This window comes from Rissa tridactyla, chromosome 7, assembly GCF_028500815.1.
Source record: "Rissa tridactyla isolate bRisTri1 chromosome 7, bRisTri1.patW.cur.20221130, whole genome shotgun sequence".
NCBI lineage: Eukaryota > Metazoa > Chordata > Aves > Charadriiformes > Laridae > Rissa > Rissa tridactyla.
The window spans coordinates 37,396,766-37,414,526 of NC_071472.1; the positions used below are offsets into that span (position 1 = coordinate 37,396,766).

Sequence of the window (17,761 nt, forward strand, 5' to 3'; positions counted from 1 at the left end):
TCAACTCCGATCAAAAGACTTCCTAACATGTAATTTATGTCAGATCAATATTATTACATATATGTAATTTTCATCTTCCGTAAACGGTAGCTATTTTCACCATAAAATGGGGAGGTTTCCTGAGAAAGCCAATATTTTTTTATTAATTGTTGGCACTATTCTTTTATATTGACTTAGGTATGGTCACGACGGTGTTGATTTGTGCTGTTAAGGTCTCCCCAGCCCCTCACTATTCTGCTTCTTGTGGGCATGTCCAAATTCTGGGATGCCAGAGCAGGGCAGTGGCTTGGCTCAGGCCTAAAACTGGTGAGGTTTCTTAAAAAGCAGCGTTTCTCTGCCCAGTTTTCCAGCTTGGTCCACTCCAGAAATTATTCTCAGAGGATGCATGATCCATAACGAGCAATGAGAACTTTTAAGAATCTGTTTTTTGGTGTTTTTTTTCCCCCTAATTTTTGTTGTCTGACCTTGTTGTAGAGGGTCCTTAATGACTATGGGCTGTGGAGCAATGCATGGTGGTGCAGGCTCTGTATCTTCCTTCATGGGAAAGACTGACATCTATCAGCATGTACCGATGGGAGAGGTTTCAGGGCCCAGATTCTGGTGTGTGGCTGATTTCCTTCTTCTGTCCTGAAACTTAGGCACGACCAAACTACTGTGGTACTTGCACCTACTTGAATTTTTACTAAGATGACTTAGTTGTGCAGCTCCAATGGCCAGAAAAAGTATCAAAATGCTTAGATTGTCAGCGTCATCAAACTGCTAGTGCCTCTAGCCTGCTCTGTGGGAGACCCTTAGGCCATTTATTTAAGTTGCCATCTGAAAGGCTAGTAGCCTATGACTGCCTATTTATTTAGACTGAGGCAGGGGGTTTTTTTTAGGGGGGAAGGAAGGATTAAACTCTTACATTTCCTCTAAACTGATCTGCCTTAGTGCCTGGGTGCTGGATTTGGATCTTGCTGTCAGAGCTGAATCCATGCCGATAGTCAGTGAAGCTTGAAAAAAAATGAGCCACTGGATGGAGTGGAAAAAGTAGGAAAGAAAATTTCGTAGTATGATGCCATACACTGTATGCCATAGGATTACCAAGTTTTCCTTCAAACACATTATCTTAGAAAAAATCAGTTAAAGTGGTACCAGAGTTGTGTCCTGCCTTATTAATTTGTTTGAAGAAAGAGACACAAATAGTAAAATAAATTTAAAAAGTCAGTTTTATGAAACAAGGAGTTTTATTAAGATATTTTATTACGTGTCTCTGTAAGGAATAGACCAACAACCATATAAAAGCTTACAAAGATGGTTAACCTTCAACACTAGAAATGTGTTAATGTGACAGAAGTTCACAATTTTGCGGCTTTGTTGACTTTTACAGAGTGAAGGGAGAAAGTTCTCAACTATGACATGCCAATGACAATCTTTGACAGGAGACATTTACAATTGCTTTAAATCCTTTACCTTTTTATTTTTATTTTTTTTTTAAGCAAGTCAATAACCCTGACTTGCAGAGTTAGGAGTGAAAAATACATTAGCACCATCATATTAGTCTTTTACACTTCCCTAATTTTAGTGGTCTTGACCAGCAACGACAGGAAAGTAGAAAAGCACCTTTGATAACAGAATACAATCCAACAATAAAATCATGGTGACTACTGACATCAAGGTATTATTAAACTCTTAAAATGCACTGTACTTTTTCACAGCTAATCAGTACAGAAATAGACAATTTTGTACCAAATGAGTCCACTGGATTGACCAATGGGTCCAATGTGTTTTGATTGATTTGTTTGATTGTTTTTTGGTTTGACTCATCAGACACATCCCAGTTTCTGTCCATGTTGAGGTAGTTGAAACAGGGAGGTCTTTCTAGCTTTATGGACTGCATCTTAGAAAGAAGGGTAAACTTTGGTACTGGGAGCAATCAGTGCTTTGTAAATTGGCTAACATTCAAATAATAGAACACAGTGTTGTTTTATTAAGTGTTGAAGTTGTATTATAGCACCACGGAGACATGTTTTGAAGATGGAATTTGGTAAAAAAAAATAGAGAAAAAAAAGCATTTTTACTGTACTTTGTGTAATAGCGAAAAAAATAACCTTTGATACCAAATTGATTTTCCCCCCAGAAATTTTGTTAATAAATAACTGGGATACTGATGGTCACCTGTACTAGCTGACAAGGCTAAAACAAAGGAGCACAGTTGGAGTGTGAATCTGTTTGCCGGAGTTTCAGAAAGAGCAGGATCTTTGATTTATAAGAAGCAGACCGGGCCAATGTCCACGCCAAATTCCTGATCAGGACGACCAATATCTAAGGGTGCAATATCAACCACAGGCAACCTCATTGTCTTGCGCGTTCTGTATTCAAAGACCGTTTTACTCCATTCACCAGTGTGTTTCTGTGAAGTTAAAAAGAAAAACCACGCCAGAGAAATCAGTGTCAGGCTATGTGAAAGTTATCCTACAGTTTAGTGGATTTCATAATTTTCTCTTTCCATATTAATGTGTCCCTCTCAACACCATAAAAACTGGTTGCAGGCTGTAGCAATTAACATGTAGATTGACATTCTTAATTTCTGGATCTTTTATGCAAGGTCTTGTGGGATTATAGACCTTGCTGCTCAGAGGGATGGGGTCCCTGATGGACAGTAGAGTACTTTGGAGAGGTGCCAGTACTCTGAAGACTGAAATGTTCTCTGCATGCTGGGAGATAGTACAAATGGCTGCTCTGTTTGGGAAGGGGTTTTGGCCTCAGGAAAAAGTGACAGCAGTAATGAGGTAGCTCTTCACGTTCATCTTAAAGAAACGGCCGCAAAGTGGCTGTAAAGTAGGTGTGTTCATGCATCCTTGAACAGCAGGTTTGCCATATATGTCACTGTTTGTTGCACTTTTGGGACATTAAACAGTAAGAAATTGTGGATGGTGTTTTGTATTTGTTCCTGAAAAGGCTGCAGATACTCATAGACCAGCATGCTCATTGATGTTACTGCTCCTCTCCAGTACTTTCTGCTGCAGTGAGCAAGGCAGAGTGAAGCAATGTTGCATCCGTGAAACAACTGTGTTTCCCCCTTCCATAATCATAGACCATGGCTTGAATCAGCTAGCCTTGATTTTTTTGCATGAGTGAGTCCTACTACTCTTAGTTTTAGAGTTGACATGGGATGGGTGAAAAACTTGCTCACTGTGACTTCACTGACTTTGACTGTAAAGCCAGGAGATACCTGTAAAGCACAGATTTAAATGGGGGTACACCTCATTCTCTACGGTTGCTACAGGAGTGACACTTCTGGTGTACAGAACGTAAATTTCCCCAATAAGGTGTAACTGTGTCCTTTCCTTACCCAGGTCATGCAAAGCTCGCTCGTCCTTTATTATGGGTCTAGTCCTCTAGAGGGAATTATTTATTAAAATACCATACTAAAGTCTTGTTTACTTACAGTACAGCCATCTTCCAGAACAGCATATGTGAATTTGCTGTTTCCTTCAGCCTTGATCTCACTGTCCGTAGAGCTCATCAGTTTCAGAGCTTTTTTAACATTTCCACTGGCTTCGTCCATGTAGGCAATGCTGTTCTTGCAGTGGTAGGTGATGTTCTGGGAGGCACGGCTTGAGAGAATGCGGAGGAAGGCCAGCTGAACTTCCGAGACATCCTCGGGAAGCTCAGGATCTCCGTAGCTGAACTGCAAAGCATTACACATAAGCAACAGTTTTTGTTTAATCCATACAGGGACAATCCATACAGTTATTACTTCACACACTAAATGTTTAGCTTAGTTTGATTTCAGGATTATTTATTAGTACACGGGTACGATATATGTACTACCTTTTGGGATGTTAATTGTGGTAATGTCTTACCTGGAAGCCTCCATTCATAGATTCTCCAAACCAAACATGTTTCTTTCCACTGTTTTCACTGGTCCACCAGTTTTTCCTTGGCACAGTGCTGGGGTTAGCATTGAGGCATGTTTCACCAGTTTCCATATTACAGTATACTTTAATAGCATCCATCTTGCAGCCTTGGTTAGGATCAATCCAATACTCTCCTAGAGGTAAAAAAATAATATTGAGGGGTTTAATACATTTGGAGAAGAATCTGACTGCATGATGGTGAAGCTTTTTTCTATGCCAGATTCCTGAGCCACATTAGGAAGCATATTAATTTTGACAGAAGAGATGCCACAGAAAATAAGATGATATAAAAATATACTGAGTTCATGTGAATACTGTAATATGACAGACATTTGAAATAAATATAGAATTTATACTTGTCATGTGGGTTTTTTTCCATAAAATTGTTTAAACAAATATTCACTTATAAGCATGTAAGGACTGGAGTTGAAGCCAGTGTAAATTAAAGCTTAAAATTATTATTACATTTATCATCTTTATCATGACATTTGTTAAAAAAAAACCAAAACAACAAATCAAATTATTATAACATATCTCTGCATTTAAATACTCAAAGACAATAACATTCATGCAAAAAAAAAAATAGAGACCTGCTACCATTGGTGAAAACGAGAACCTAACATACCGCTCTTGAGCTCAGGATGGCAGAATTTCAGATCTCTGCAGTTACGAGCTGGATTCTTCTGTGACCCATCAGGACTAATGATGTTTTCAATCTGGTTGTTAATTGATTTCATTGAAGATACGATGTCAGCCAGATTGATGTCATTTTCTTTTGGCTCATCTCGATATTCGTACCCGTAGCCCACTGGACCTTTTTCACCACCCATGATAGCGGCACCACCACCACAGCACGGACCAGGAGGACCAGAAGGACCAGGAAGACCAGGCGCACCTGGTGGACCCTAAAAAATAATGAACATAGTGCTGAGTAGAGATCACAGGTTAAAACTAAAAGTCTATGTGGGCCCTACTATTAAAAAATGAGAATTCTCACATAAACATTTATTTTATTTATTCATTAAATAATGACACTTGCTATATATAAATATCTGTTAGACTTTCCAGGCCTTTTTTTTCCTAAAATAGGAATTTTCATAACCTTGTCAAGCTGTGACTGTCCTTCTTCTGTCTGGGTTTTGAGAAGGAGAAGGAACCCTTTCCACCGAAATCCAGAGAATAACCATTTCTTGGCTTTAGGAGAAGTGACTATGCCAGTGACCTTTGCAGTGCTGGCCTCTCTAGAGGAGTCTAGGAGATCCACTTCATAGCTTCCAAGACACAAAGGGAGTCTGTGCTCCGAAGCGAAGAGGACATCCTGCCTTCTCATCATATGCAGAGAAGTCCATGATTATCTGAGACTAACACAACAGCCAGTGCATCAATAGTTAAACTGAACTACAAATGATCTGTATTTTTTTTTTTTGATTTAGTCTTGATAGCTAGATACCTTCTACCACAAACTCTGCCTATGAAGTGCAGAATTTTCTGAGGGAGATATTTAAATGGGAGAGCACCCTATCTTTCATGAATAATCCCTGAAGATTTGTTTGTTTGAGTGTGCACAATTTACTTACTGCAGGGCCACTTTCACCTCTGTTACCACGAGGGCCAGGAGGACCAATTGGACCTGGATAGCCACTTGTACCATCTTTTCCGGGTGGCCCAGCTGGTCCTGGGGGACCCTAGAACAATGTTGAACACAAATAATATGGTCAAAATAGTTTACCAGATAATCTCAAATTCAGAAATACTTTGTGAGAGTTTTCAAACATTTCTGTACAATTTATCAGGTGTCTTTCTTCATCTGTTGCCTGTTAAGATGGCCAATTTTAATTTTTTTTGTTGTTTTTAAAGGAACAGTCTAAATCTTCCGTTTATGCTAAGTAAGGAGTTTTTCTTACCCTTGCACCTGAAGCTCCTGGACCTCCAATTGCACCTTGTGGACCCAGGGGACCCTATGAAGAGAAGGTAAGCAAGTCATACACTTCCCAGTAATGTTTTGTATCTAGCTGGATGTACCTTAAATAGAGACATTGAAACGTCTTTAAGATTATATGAGACACAACCTTATAAAAAGGCAGTGTCAGATATGGGAAAGTTTGTCATTCTTTAACCAGAAAAAATTATCAGATGTTCTCCATGTGAAAAAATATTAGTGATGTAATATCATCCAAAATGCAAGGAAGCCAACTGACATCAATGAGATTAAATCTTCCATTCATAAGAATACATAATTATAGGCTCAAAATGCTGCATATCACTGTAAAATCATATTAATGGTAACTTTGTTTAAATAGTTTGAGAAACACTCATGTTTTCAAATGCATTAAAAAATTTGCTTTATGTATGCACCACAAAGAAAATGTCTAAAAATGATTAATCATCTCGCTGTCGTAGTGTAAGTGAGAATTTATCAGACTTTTTTTTTTTTACTCATGTTATAAGTGAGATAACAGGTTCTATTGTGTTGTTAAATAGGTTGGTATTGGCGGCATTTATATTTAATGCTTCCACCTTTTTGCCATCATTGGTAGATCAACTAGGTGAGTTTTGGTTCCTTGGTTCTCACTTGTATCATGAGTGCTATTAATAGTTCTTTTCAGTGCAAATCCCTCTTAAAATTTTTACTTGTCATAAATACCTAGGGCACGCCTGTCTGTTACTCTTCAGTTCTTTTAGCCATTAAGAACTGGACAAAATGGAAATGCGTGTTTACAGTTCAGTAGTTTACAATTTCTTGCCCATTTTGCCCTAATATTAATTACTGCAAAAGGTGCATGACACGAGAGATATTTGGACTCTGAGTAGCTTTTTCATGGATTTAGATGTCTGTGTTGCATAGATTTCTAATAGACAAATATTTCAACCCTATTTCTATCTTTCACAATTTAATCAGGAATAGCCTATATAAATGAATGGAAAAAGTGTTCAGGCAAAGGCAGAAAAATAGCTGAAAGAGAATTTAGCAAACCCAGCTTTAGCTCCTAGCAGCTTCTTCCAGTTCTTCATTAACAATTATTTCGGATTGATTCAGGGAATCTGGACTTTTGAACACATTTGAGAATCAAATTACACAGGTTCTTGATATTTTCTTTCTTTCTGCGGTAAATTAGTTATGGTTAATTTGATCCCTAGGACCCAAACCAAAGAAACTAACAGCTGTAATTCCCAATCCAATGCAAAATACTCACGGGAGGACCAGGGAGACCGGGGGTACCAGGAAATCCTCTATGACCCTTTATGCCATTGCTACCTCTTTCACCAGGTTCACCTTTATCACCACGAGGACCTTGAGGACCCTTTAAGAGTAGATTTGCAATAAAAGGAATACACAAGGGAATAAGAAAAATGCCCAAATATCAGGAAATAATGAATGTATGATATAACAAATACTTTAAACATGACTTACAGCAGGACCTCGAGCACCAGCAGGACCAGTAGAGCCAGGAGGGCCAGGTGGACCCTGTGACACAATAAGAATAAGATGGCATGGATCACTTGGAGTTGACTAGACTGCTTTTTTATTTCCAGATAAGCAGTATGTTCAAAGCCAGCAGCTGTTTGGGAACAAGGGGAAGCTCCACACACACTATATAATCAGCAAGAATTTTGGTCAGTTCTTTTTTCTACCAATGTTAGTCTTACTCAGCTGCTTGTAGGCACCGATACATACCACGTGCACTTGACCCCATCTTCATTTTGTGAGGTGCTCAATGCTCAAGCTGTGCTGTTGTCAGCACTTGTCAGAAATGAAGACTTCCAAAGTTACTCCCTTAGTTTAAGTAAATAACATCGCGTGTACTGCATGAGCAACAAATGGGATGGAAACTAAGATAGGGCCTGGTGGGATGATGTGCTTTTTGGCATCCTAAGGTTTACAGGGATTTTGAGCTTAATTCATATACAGTTATCAGGAACATAAACTGGGATGTCTTTCCTCTTGATACTCTTATAAAAGAGGAAGAAACTATGACAGTAACAAACGTATGCCTCTTCCAAATTTCCACTTTATTACAGGATGAAATGGATTTTGCATAGGAAAGGTATGTATATAAGCAGTAAGCTATTTATTTTGGTCATACCTGAAATCCTCTTTCACCAGCTTTTCCAGGTGCACCACTGGTACCTGCAGGTCCAGGGTGACCAGGAGGTCCGGGAGGGCCAGGAGAGCCACTTTCACCACGGTCACCCTGCAGATAGTCACAGTTGACAGGATAAGAAATGTAATGTTTAAAGAACTACAATGTAAAGGGTATATTCAGTGGAGCATAAGAGATTCAAGGAACAAGTTACATAGCATAGAACTAGCTATGTATATTGTCATCTCTACATAACATTTATTTGGCAATCTAAAGATACTGGTGATTCCTTACTTTGCCTCCTGGGGATCCATCACGTCCAGGCAAGCCATCTGAGCCAGGGTTACCCTGGAAAAAAAAAAAAAAAAAAAAAAAAGAGTGGTACAGTTTGTTCATAACCTGGATGATGAATCGACAACTTGTTTTCCAGTAAGCTTAAATAATGCTCAAAGAAAGCAAACATTTTCAAGAAGGAAGAGTTCCTGGAGGTGGAGGGACCCATAAAAGATCTCTCAGACCTGCATTATTTTGTAGGCTTACAGGCAGTGCAGTGTCTTGTTCAGTTCCAAGTGAGACAGAGACACGGTCCACAGGTAGTAAAAGTTATAGCAGAGACAGCAGGCTACACCACCTTACATGAGGATGTAATCTACCCGGGCCCCTGTGCATCAGGCACTTGAGGGAGGCTCTGTGAACCTTAAAGCATCTTTAGTCACTGTGTCTCCTGTTTGTAACTCACAAGCTAGCAGGAAGGTCTAACACATCCACTCACATCTCTGCCAGGCTCTCCAGGTAAGCCTCTTTGTCCAATAGGACCTTGTGGACCAGGAGCACCGCGTTCTCCTGGGACACCGTTGGTGCCTGGTTTACCATCTTCACCCTGAACAAAAAGGGAAAGGATTTCATTGCAGATAATGTACTTATGAAATACCATCATATTATACATCTTTAATTCCATATGCAATGATTATGAAGGAGACCTAATAAAGTCAACGGTCAGTGTGACTTTGGTAATTGTGAATACTCAAAATAAGAAAGACAAAAACTTGCCCAAACTGGTTTCTTTTCATCGCTAGTAATATTCATGCTAGACCACTGAAACCAAGGAACATTCCTTATTGTTTTGTCAACTAAGAAATAATAAATAATAAATGTGTATGTCTTGTCTTATGTGCCCAAAAACAATAGCCAAAGCAGTTAGCAAAAAAATGCTGGTCTATGACAATATTAGTGATAAAATACAAATCAAGCTTCACACCTTTTCTGGAGGGAGGTAGAAGTATTTTCCTCTTTGGGTCATAAAATTTAAACAAGAAACATTGAGAATTAAGCAAAGATAAACAACTTGTGGTAGGTGAAACTATGACTCAATTTTTGTCTCAAGGAGAGTTTATTGCCCTTCTTAAGTGGGTGAAGCTGGTTATATACTTCTTGGTAATAGAGATTAAAGACAGCCTCACATCCCTCAACTGCTTGTTACCAGACATTTTCAAGCCTGATCTTATGGATGTAAACAAAGATAACTGTAAATTCTGTAGTCTCTGGACTAAAAATACAACGTATTCATTACTCTTTGTAACACAGAGGTATTTTTAGCAGCTGGATTACAGTCATTGCGTTAGCTTTTAGGCTACTGCAGCAGTGAATGCACTCTCACCTTGGCACCCGCCATACCAGGTGGACCGCTTGGGCCACGCACACCTGGCAAACCTATGTTACCCCGGCCACCAGCGATGCCTTGAGGACCTGGTTCTCCTGTTGCTCCCTGTTTAGGAAAAAGTCAGAGCAGTCAATACTGAGGATCTTCAACGTTCAATAGCTGGCTTCTTATTCCCAATGAACATAATCCCCATCAATTAGTATAATGGTCCATGGCTGGATGTGTACTTACCCTTTCTCCTCGTGCACCTGGTGGCCCTTTTTCACCTGGTGAGCCCGGCTCACCTCTCGTTCCAGCAGGTCCTGGACTGCCAGGAGAACCAGCACTACCAGGGGGTCCGGGAGGCCCATCCTTGCCTGCAGGCCCTGCGTTACCAGGGGGACCTGGACTACCCTAGAAGGAATTTTAAAGAGAAAAGTGTGAGCTGTGTTATTTGAAACAGTAGCACGCGCTTATTGGTGTTGATCTTTTCTCATGAAAGCCAACCAGACTTGATTCATTGCCTGAAGGTGGATTTAGGGTCCAACCTCTACGCACCCAAATCTGATCTGGTTTTATAAAGAGAATCCTTTCACCTACAGCTTTCAAACCTGCTTTTTTTCTCCCTACTGTCTGGACATACAGTTTGCATAATACAACACCTGCACAGTTTGGATGCCCAGTGTTTGTAATGCATCCAGCACAGGATATATGTTCCTTACCACGGGCTCTGCCACAGACATTTGAACTGGTTGCAGATCCCACTGATTTCTTGAATCACTCTGCCAGATACCTTTAAGGTGGTTTCCTGGACACACGCAGAATGAAATGTCCTTTGTTAAAACTCTTAGCTTAGCCAATCAATGGAAAGAATTACATTGACTTTAATAATACTTAAATAAAATCCTATTTTTTCCTTTTTATTCAGCAATATTCTAATTTGTATCTGTCTGTAACTATAAGACAGAAAATAAACACCTTTTTATTGAAATATAAAAGTTTTCTTACTTTATATCTCAGTTACCATACAACAAAGGATAACTTACAATTTTGATTTTTAAATTGTATTCTTTGAATTTTCTTAATCTTTAAAGAATCAAAAATCAGAATCTAACTTTTACTATGCGAGTCAAAAATAGGCGCTTGTTGAACATGCAAGGATTTTATGAAACAGCTTTTCTTCACACACAGCTATTGTATGAAATAATGGAATTAGCTAATGCATCAGCATACATTTTTATAATAGGACACTGCAGACTGGTAGATTAAACTTCATATGTAGGCCATATCATATGAAAGAAAATTTCCCACAAGAATCTTTCCAAACTCCTCTGTCCCAAGATAATTAAAGCTTATGCCATTCCATTTTACAGGCAACTAAAAAAGAATTCTCAAAAGTGATATACAAAATGTTTTGAAAATGCATACCAATTCAAGATCCTGAATTGAATATTTTTCGCATCATAAAAGAGCAAGAGAGATGACAGGTAAGAACAAAAGAAAGGTAAGACCAAGGTTCTTACCACAAGGTAAGAACAAAAGAAAAAGGGGATAAGACAACTTACGTTGCTACCAGGGGGACCAGGTAGACCACGAGCACCAGGGAAACCAGCAGCACCCTATAAGAGATCAATACTTTCAGTTGTTGTTTTTTGGAGATTGGAAAAACATGAACAACTACATTTTTATACAACAGCTGACTTTGAATTATATTTAGCTGTTTTCCTTAAAACTTAAATTAAATGTCCTGGAACTGAAGCAGTAGTTCACTAATTTATTTATTTATTCATTCATTCATTTAGGGAAGGTCCCGTGCTTTCCTCAAACGTGAGCTAATGGGCTCTGAGAAACCTGGCAAAGACAGCACGTAAATCTAATAACTGTTGAGATAAGCCATTTTATAGCTTTGGGTCATTGTGCCAAAAGCTATTTTGGCACCTTACTAATATTAAAATCAATGTAATCTGGATCACTAAACACTTCAACTTTAATTACTCCTTTAATTACTCCTTTTGGAACACTTTAATTATTCTTGAACAGCAGCTATTAAAGTCACTGAAGGTATTGTTTTTCATTTACATCACATTTGTTGTAATAGATTGAGTCATTTATCAGTGACTAAGTCAAAGACATACTCACAGGGCCTCCAGGAGATCCACGTTCTCCTTTTGTTCCTTGGGGACCAGGTGGACCCTACATGGAAGGAAACAGGTAAAGCAAATTATTTGATAAATAGATTTAAATTATAGGAAGTGTCATTAAGTTTCAGGCAGTTCAAATGCTTGCACTTGGGCCCAGCCACCTTGAGGCTGAGGGAGAACTGAAGAAACCTCTCTTTGTAGCAATAAGGAATAGCAAAAACTTACTGGTGCACCAGGACCACCTTGTGGACCTGCAGCTCCAGGGGGTCCAGCCTCTCCTCTTAGACCAGGTGGGCCTCTTTCTCCTTTCCCACCAGGTTCCCCATTTTGGCCCTATAGAAAAATTATATTACAACTCAAAAAATACAGATGATATCACTGTGGGGAGAAACCCTATCCAGATACCCTTCTGAAGGGAATTTCAATATTAAATAAAACGTGAATGCAGTTGAACTCTATTGCTCCACCAGTACAGTAAGGGAAGGATAAAGAAATGTCATTCTATGTATGACTTGAGTATAGAAAAAGTAATAAATGAATCAAATGTATGTAGTGGGTATTTATGTTAAAGGGGATACAGCAAGCCTTCCTGAGATGTGGATGAACTTAGAGAAAATAAAAACTGATAATCACATTAAATTGCTCTTAAGTATTTATACTTACTGGAGCTCCAGGGAAACCAGCAGGTCCAGGAAGACCTTGTTCTCCTCGTTCACCCTATAGAAAACAACATGTCAGCAATGGAAAATGCTGGAAAGACAGGCTTCACTTTATGAGTTAGAGAACATTCCCGTGAATACCTCTGAAGTTTCTTTGTCTTGTCAGCCTTTGGAGGAAAAAAACTAAACCCAAAATGACAATTGCTCCTGAGCTCTAAAAATATCTGTTCAGGAATTATCTGATAATTATCTAAAGTGTGACAAACTGATCTCTGTTACACCTGTACAAACCCTGAGTACAATCCATGGTGTTCCTCAGATACAGCCAAGATCCAAATGCACTATTTTATCAATCTAAAAATATAAATATAAGAGTATTTTTAAAAGTTTGCTTAACTGAAGACAAGATGGAAACAACTATTGCTCACACTCTTGCCCTGACCTGTCACTGCAGTCCTCCAAACCTTTTACATTGTTAAAAGCACTGATGTTCTGAAGTCCTTAGCACCTGAAAATCCCAAGAGTCAACAGGAACCGAATGAACTTAGTTTATTTTGAACTCAAGCCACATGTGTTCCTGATCAGGTGGGTGCAACACTGATATCTATACTAGGCTAGAGGAGCCATGGTAAAGTTATAGTGGAAGAAAAATCACTTACAGGACCTCCACGGGAACCCATTGGACCTGGGGCACCTGCTGGACCAGTCTCTCCCTGTAAGGAACAAGAATGATTACAAGGTGTTTTTCCTCTTCCCATGAGACAGCCACCAGTGTGACATTTGCAGTATCAAACATGATTATAGAGGATGCTTTACCTTATCTCCAGGTGGGCCGGCAGGACCAGGAGGACCGATGGGACCTACGTTACCCTAAAGAATTAGAAAACAATATATTTTTTTATCAAAATATGACAAAGTTAATTCCTCTATTTTGATCAAGATATTTAAATGGAAGTAAGTCTACAATGCCAGCGTGTTGGTGTTGTTGCACGCTGCATTTTGGAGTGACAATCCGAGATCACACCATTTTGCAATGTGAGAGATCTCCAATGGACTTCTCCCCACCCCCCCCCCCCAAATCAAATTCAAAGTCACCTAAATTTAACAGGTCTCTTTCAATGGTAGACAATATAAGTTATCCATTGCCCTAACTTTTCATATGGATAATTGGTCCATATTTCTTCAGCGTATGTTCAACACCTCTTGACTGGCTTCCTGACTTTTTCTTTCTTGAGAATTTTATGCGTACCTGATGGCTGGGGTGGGGGGCAGGAATCCACAACCACTGTTCAGAATGGGCTGGGCAACCGATCATCGGGTATTGAGAGTGACTTGTGTTTTATTACTTTATTTTGTATATTCTTTTATCATCAATATTATTATTGTTATTTTCTGCTTACGTTACTGTTCTATTAAACTGCCTTTATCACAACCCATGGGTTTTTGTCCTTTCACCTCCTTTTCTCCCTACCCTACTGGTGTGGCAGTAGTGAGCAAGCAGCTGTGTGGTCCTTGCTGATGGCTGGGGTTAAGCCACGACATATGTGTATATGATATATAGATGTATAAATATATCATGTATAGTAACCTGTAGAAGTATTCTGTATGAGAATACTTACTATCATTTTTGTGCTTCATTATAACCAGCATTTTCCTCATCAGTCAGCTAGGTTTAGGAAGCTAGTAACATTTTCTTTACTTTTGTATTGGTGCTTTCCCTCCAAAATATTGTCCCAATTAATTGTGATCTTCTGCTTGCAAAAAATTCTTTTTTGCCGTAAGCAAAAAAGCAGCTGCAAACACAAAAGCCATTATTAAGTCTAATTTAGCTTACAAAACCAGATTTGCCAGAATGAAATAAAATGGGATTACTACTTTACCTCTCCTAGACAGTATTTATTCACTTTAAGTTTACTCATATTCTAAGTGTAGACTATGTGAAGCTAATAGATAAACCGTTAGATGTTTGAAGACTACTCACTCTCTCTCCTCTTCCACCAGGAATGCCATCAGCACCTTTGCCACCAGGTTCTCCCTAGCAAGTGTAAGACATAAAAAGCACAAGCAAAAAGCAAGCATAAAATGAGCATAACGGGGGAAAAAAAGAGAAGAATTAAAACATTACTGAGGAGAGGATCTCATACTAGGGGTATCTTAATAACCAGATTTCCTTATTGTGATCATACGAATCTAAAATTGGGGATGACACTTTGCCCAGTATTCAGCATTAGATACTGACCACTTTGATAGAAAAAAACCCAAACTGATTCAAAATGGAGTCTATGCCAAACTGTTTGCCCATGGTATGAATTATTGCCATTGTTTATTATCTTCTTTAGAACTGTTTTCATGTACCCCTCCCCTGTGAAACCTAACATAGCAAAATATCTAGCATATCTTAAACCAAGGCGAAAAATCCTATATTTTTTAACATACAGGATCCATACGACACTGGTAAATCAACAATACTGCTACACAGTCAGTACCTCTGAAATCAAGCCAAAAGTGAAGATGTGAACAAAGTCAGGGCCTTGTGGGAAACTGAGTTAGCATAAAATTGGCAGAGCGTGTGTGTGTGTGTGTATGGGTGTTACCTTATCCCCTTTTGGTCCAGGACTTCCAGGAGCTCCTCTTTCTCCAGGCATTCCCTGTAAACCAGGCAGCCCTGTGCCTCCAGCAGGACCAGGGGGTCCAGGAGGACCCTAAGGAGTAACAAAAAATAATTAGAAAAGATTTTAAAAAAAAAAGAACAGGAACCCGAATGATGCACATAACAGCAGGAAGCAAGCAAGTCTTTGGGTACCTTGGCACCTTCTGAGCCAGCAGGACCTGGCCCACCTCTTGTTCCAGGAGGTCCTGGAGGACCCTGTGCACCACGTTCACCTGGGATACCATTTTCACCCTGTAGCAAAGAAATGTGTTATTCTTTGCTGCCAGGTTTATAGTTTGATAATTCCTTACTGTAATTATAGAACCACTTCTGTATGATTTACCTTAGGGCCTGGGAATCCGGGTCCTCCAATATCACCTTTTGGTCCCTGTTTATGAGAAAATAAATGCAAGTTATCCACGTGCCTGACTTAGTAAATCTGTATTGTGGTCGGAACTCTCTTTCTCTCACCTATTATCCCTTAAAGCAAACTTCTCTGCTCTACAGAGTTCTGATAGCTATCTGAATTTGTAAATATAACCTAGGAAGAGCTTTTCATGTATTATTTTTCATTGGTTGGTTGGGGTTTTTTTGTTTTGTTTTTTTTGTTTGTTTTTTTTAAAAGAAGGAACTACTACTTACTGGTTCTCCAGGTTTTCCATTTTCTCCAGCTGGTCCTGGTCCACCAGGCAATCCCTATACGAAGGAACAGTATTATCATCTCTGTTATATAGACAACTTATGCATTTTCTTATCTAGCAAACTTTTTTGACACAAAGATGTGTACCCAACTCATTCTGATCCTTTACAAAGTAGGAGGTGTTAATTTGTTAGCCAGATGTTTTGTGACATAGTCTATGGAGCTATGCATCTGGTTCGCAATTATGAAATACTAAGCAATAACTTTTGTCAATTGGTTGACCTGTCTTAATTCAAAATATGATGATGTGCACCCAAATGAAAATGTTTAGATGCCTCCTTTTTTTCCTTTCTTTTTTTTTTTTTTTGTGTGTGTGTGTGTGTATGTGTGTTTTAGTCTGTTAAAAAGAATAGGAAACCAATGAACAATAAACACACAGCACCTGGAGGCCAGGTGGACCTGCTGGTCCTGGTTCTCCTCTCTCCCCAGAAGCACCCTAGAATCAAACAGAAGAGAAAATAAAAAGAAATTGTCTGAGAACATTTTGACATATAAACACCTTCACACCACATTTAATCTATGCCTCCTTATCATGCTCTGATGATGACATTGCACAGTCTCAAAGACTAATGTATCTCGGTGTTCTGGTGTTTGCTCTTTTCATTCCAACCATTAAAGGTCATTCAGCAGACACATTTATACTTGATACTAGTCTGAAATGCTAGCTCTGACAAATGTTAAAGGAAGCAATACTATGCTTCAATTTGAAAAGCTGGTAGATCCCCAAGAATTCTAAATTGACCTTTCATTTCAATTTATACCAGGTATACCTGGTACTCAAGTTTCTCCGAACAAAGTTTTAATTTATTAAAATAATGGCAAAGAGGAGCTCTTTTATTTGTCTTCACAAAAGGAGACTTTTCCACATCATTAAAAATATCTTCTTTCCCCTAAATTCACAGTCTCTGTCTGGCTTGGCAATAACTGATAATTGCCTCTTATGGGACTACCACACTTACAGTAGGTCCAGGAGGACCCGGGAGGCCAACATCACCATTCTTCCCAGCAGGACCCTATACAAAGACAAAATTAGGCTATGGTTATGGGTTGATATAATTTTTATAAGAGTCACAAAATTATTATTAATTAATATTATGTCATTAATAAATTATTATATAATTGAACAAAACGTTAATTAAACTTACAGGTGTTCCAGGTGGTCCACCAGGGCCTCTTTCTCCATTCTTACCTGGTGCACCCTACAAAAGAGAAAGATCACATTTAGAATACCTGTTCTGGTCAGCATACAATAACTTCAAGCTGCAGCACCAGACAGCCCCACTATGGAGCAACTGAACAGTGGCTGATCAACCAAGCACAGGAGAAATGGAGAAATGCCACTCACCTCATTGCCCTTGGGACCAGGGAAACCCATTACCCCTGGCTGGCCACGTGGGCCTGGGGGGCCAGGTGGACCAGAGCGGCCGGATTCACCCTGATTACCCTGGGAGAAGCAAAAAAGAAATGAAGACACAGCATCTGTTAGGTGAAATAAATTAATATCCATGACTCATTAAATAGTGAGTGAGGGTGAGATCAGGCTAGAGACATTCTTGTTCAAAACTTATTGTTTTGTATTTCAACTTAGCTTCTGTATACTGTGTATTAAATGACAAGACTTACAGAATGTTATCACAATGAGACAGCAAATAAAGTGCTTTGGTAATTGAAACAAACTAAAAAAGAGACGATCAATCTGACTGTGATAACAACCTGCCCTGTAGCTACTGTGGGATGAGGGTAAGGTCAGTAGGAGGACTAGTATAAAATATTTGCACAGTGTACGTACTGGAGGGCCAGGTTTCCCATCGCTTCCAGGGCTTCCTGGAATTCCCGGCAAACCCTGCAATTGAAGAAAAAAAAGGTGTTATTCTTCAGATTAAAACGTGTAGTATTAAGTTACAATATACAAATATAAATATATAAAAATACATTTTAAACTGCTTGCTTGATTTTAGTAAAGATTAAAACTCCTCCCATTTCCTTCC

General features: G+C 39.0%; 1 protein-coding gene across 1 annotated transcript in view; it reads right to left on the minus strand.

Annotated features, from left to right (window-relative positions):
* Positions 1 to 1,207: 1,207 nt before the first annotated feature.
* Positions 1,208 to 17,761, minus strand: part of COL3A1 (collagen type III alpha 1 chain) — a 53,678-nt gene continuing 37,124 nt past the window's right edge. The window contains exons 23-51 of the mRNA XM_054209674.1: positions 17,563 to 17,616; positions 17,119 to 17,217; positions 16,919 to 16,972; positions 16,733 to 16,786; positions 16,156 to 16,209; positions 15,716 to 15,769; positions 15,417 to 15,461; positions 15,227 to 15,325; positions 15,018 to 15,125; positions 14,405 to 14,458; positions 13,240 to 13,293; positions 13,083 to 13,136; positions 12,428 to 12,481; positions 11,990 to 12,097; positions 11,763 to 11,816; positions 11,189 to 11,242; positions 9,876 to 10,037; positions 9,642 to 9,749; positions 8,757 to 8,864; positions 8,279 to 8,332; positions 7,988 to 8,095; positions 7,315 to 7,368; positions 7,097 to 7,204; positions 5,807 to 5,860; positions 5,480 to 5,587; positions 4,528 to 4,807; positions 3,849 to 4,036; positions 3,431 to 3,673; positions 1,208 to 2,392 (exon numbers count right to left, since the gene is read on the minus strand). Coding sequence (XP_054065649.1) covers positions 2,246 to 2,392; positions 3,431 to 3,673; positions 3,849 to 4,036; positions 4,528 to 4,807; positions 5,480 to 5,587; positions 5,807 to 5,860; positions 7,097 to 7,204; positions 7,315 to 7,368; positions 7,988 to 8,095; positions 8,279 to 8,332; positions 8,757 to 8,864; positions 9,642 to 9,749; positions 9,876 to 10,037; positions 11,189 to 11,242; positions 11,763 to 11,816; positions 11,990 to 12,097; positions 12,428 to 12,481; positions 13,083 to 13,136; positions 13,240 to 13,293; positions 14,405 to 14,458; positions 15,018 to 15,125; positions 15,227 to 15,325; positions 15,417 to 15,461; positions 15,716 to 15,769; positions 16,156 to 16,209; positions 16,733 to 16,786; positions 16,919 to 16,972; positions 17,119 to 17,217; positions 17,563 to 17,616 — 2,775 coding nt within the window. The 3' untranslated portion in view covers positions 1,208 to 2,245. The remainder of the gene's footprint in view (positions 2,393 to 3,430; positions 3,674 to 3,848; positions 4,037 to 4,527; positions 4,808 to 5,479; positions 5,588 to 5,806; positions 5,861 to 7,096; positions 7,205 to 7,314; positions 7,369 to 7,987; positions 8,096 to 8,278; positions 8,333 to 8,756; positions 8,865 to 9,641; positions 9,750 to 9,875; positions 10,038 to 11,188; positions 11,243 to 11,762; positions 11,817 to 11,989; positions 12,098 to 12,427; positions 12,482 to 13,082; positions 13,137 to 13,239; positions 13,294 to 14,404; positions 14,459 to 15,017; positions 15,126 to 15,226; positions 15,326 to 15,416; positions 15,462 to 15,715; positions 15,770 to 16,155; positions 16,210 to 16,732; positions 16,787 to 16,918; positions 16,973 to 17,118; positions 17,218 to 17,562; positions 17,617 to 17,761) is intronic.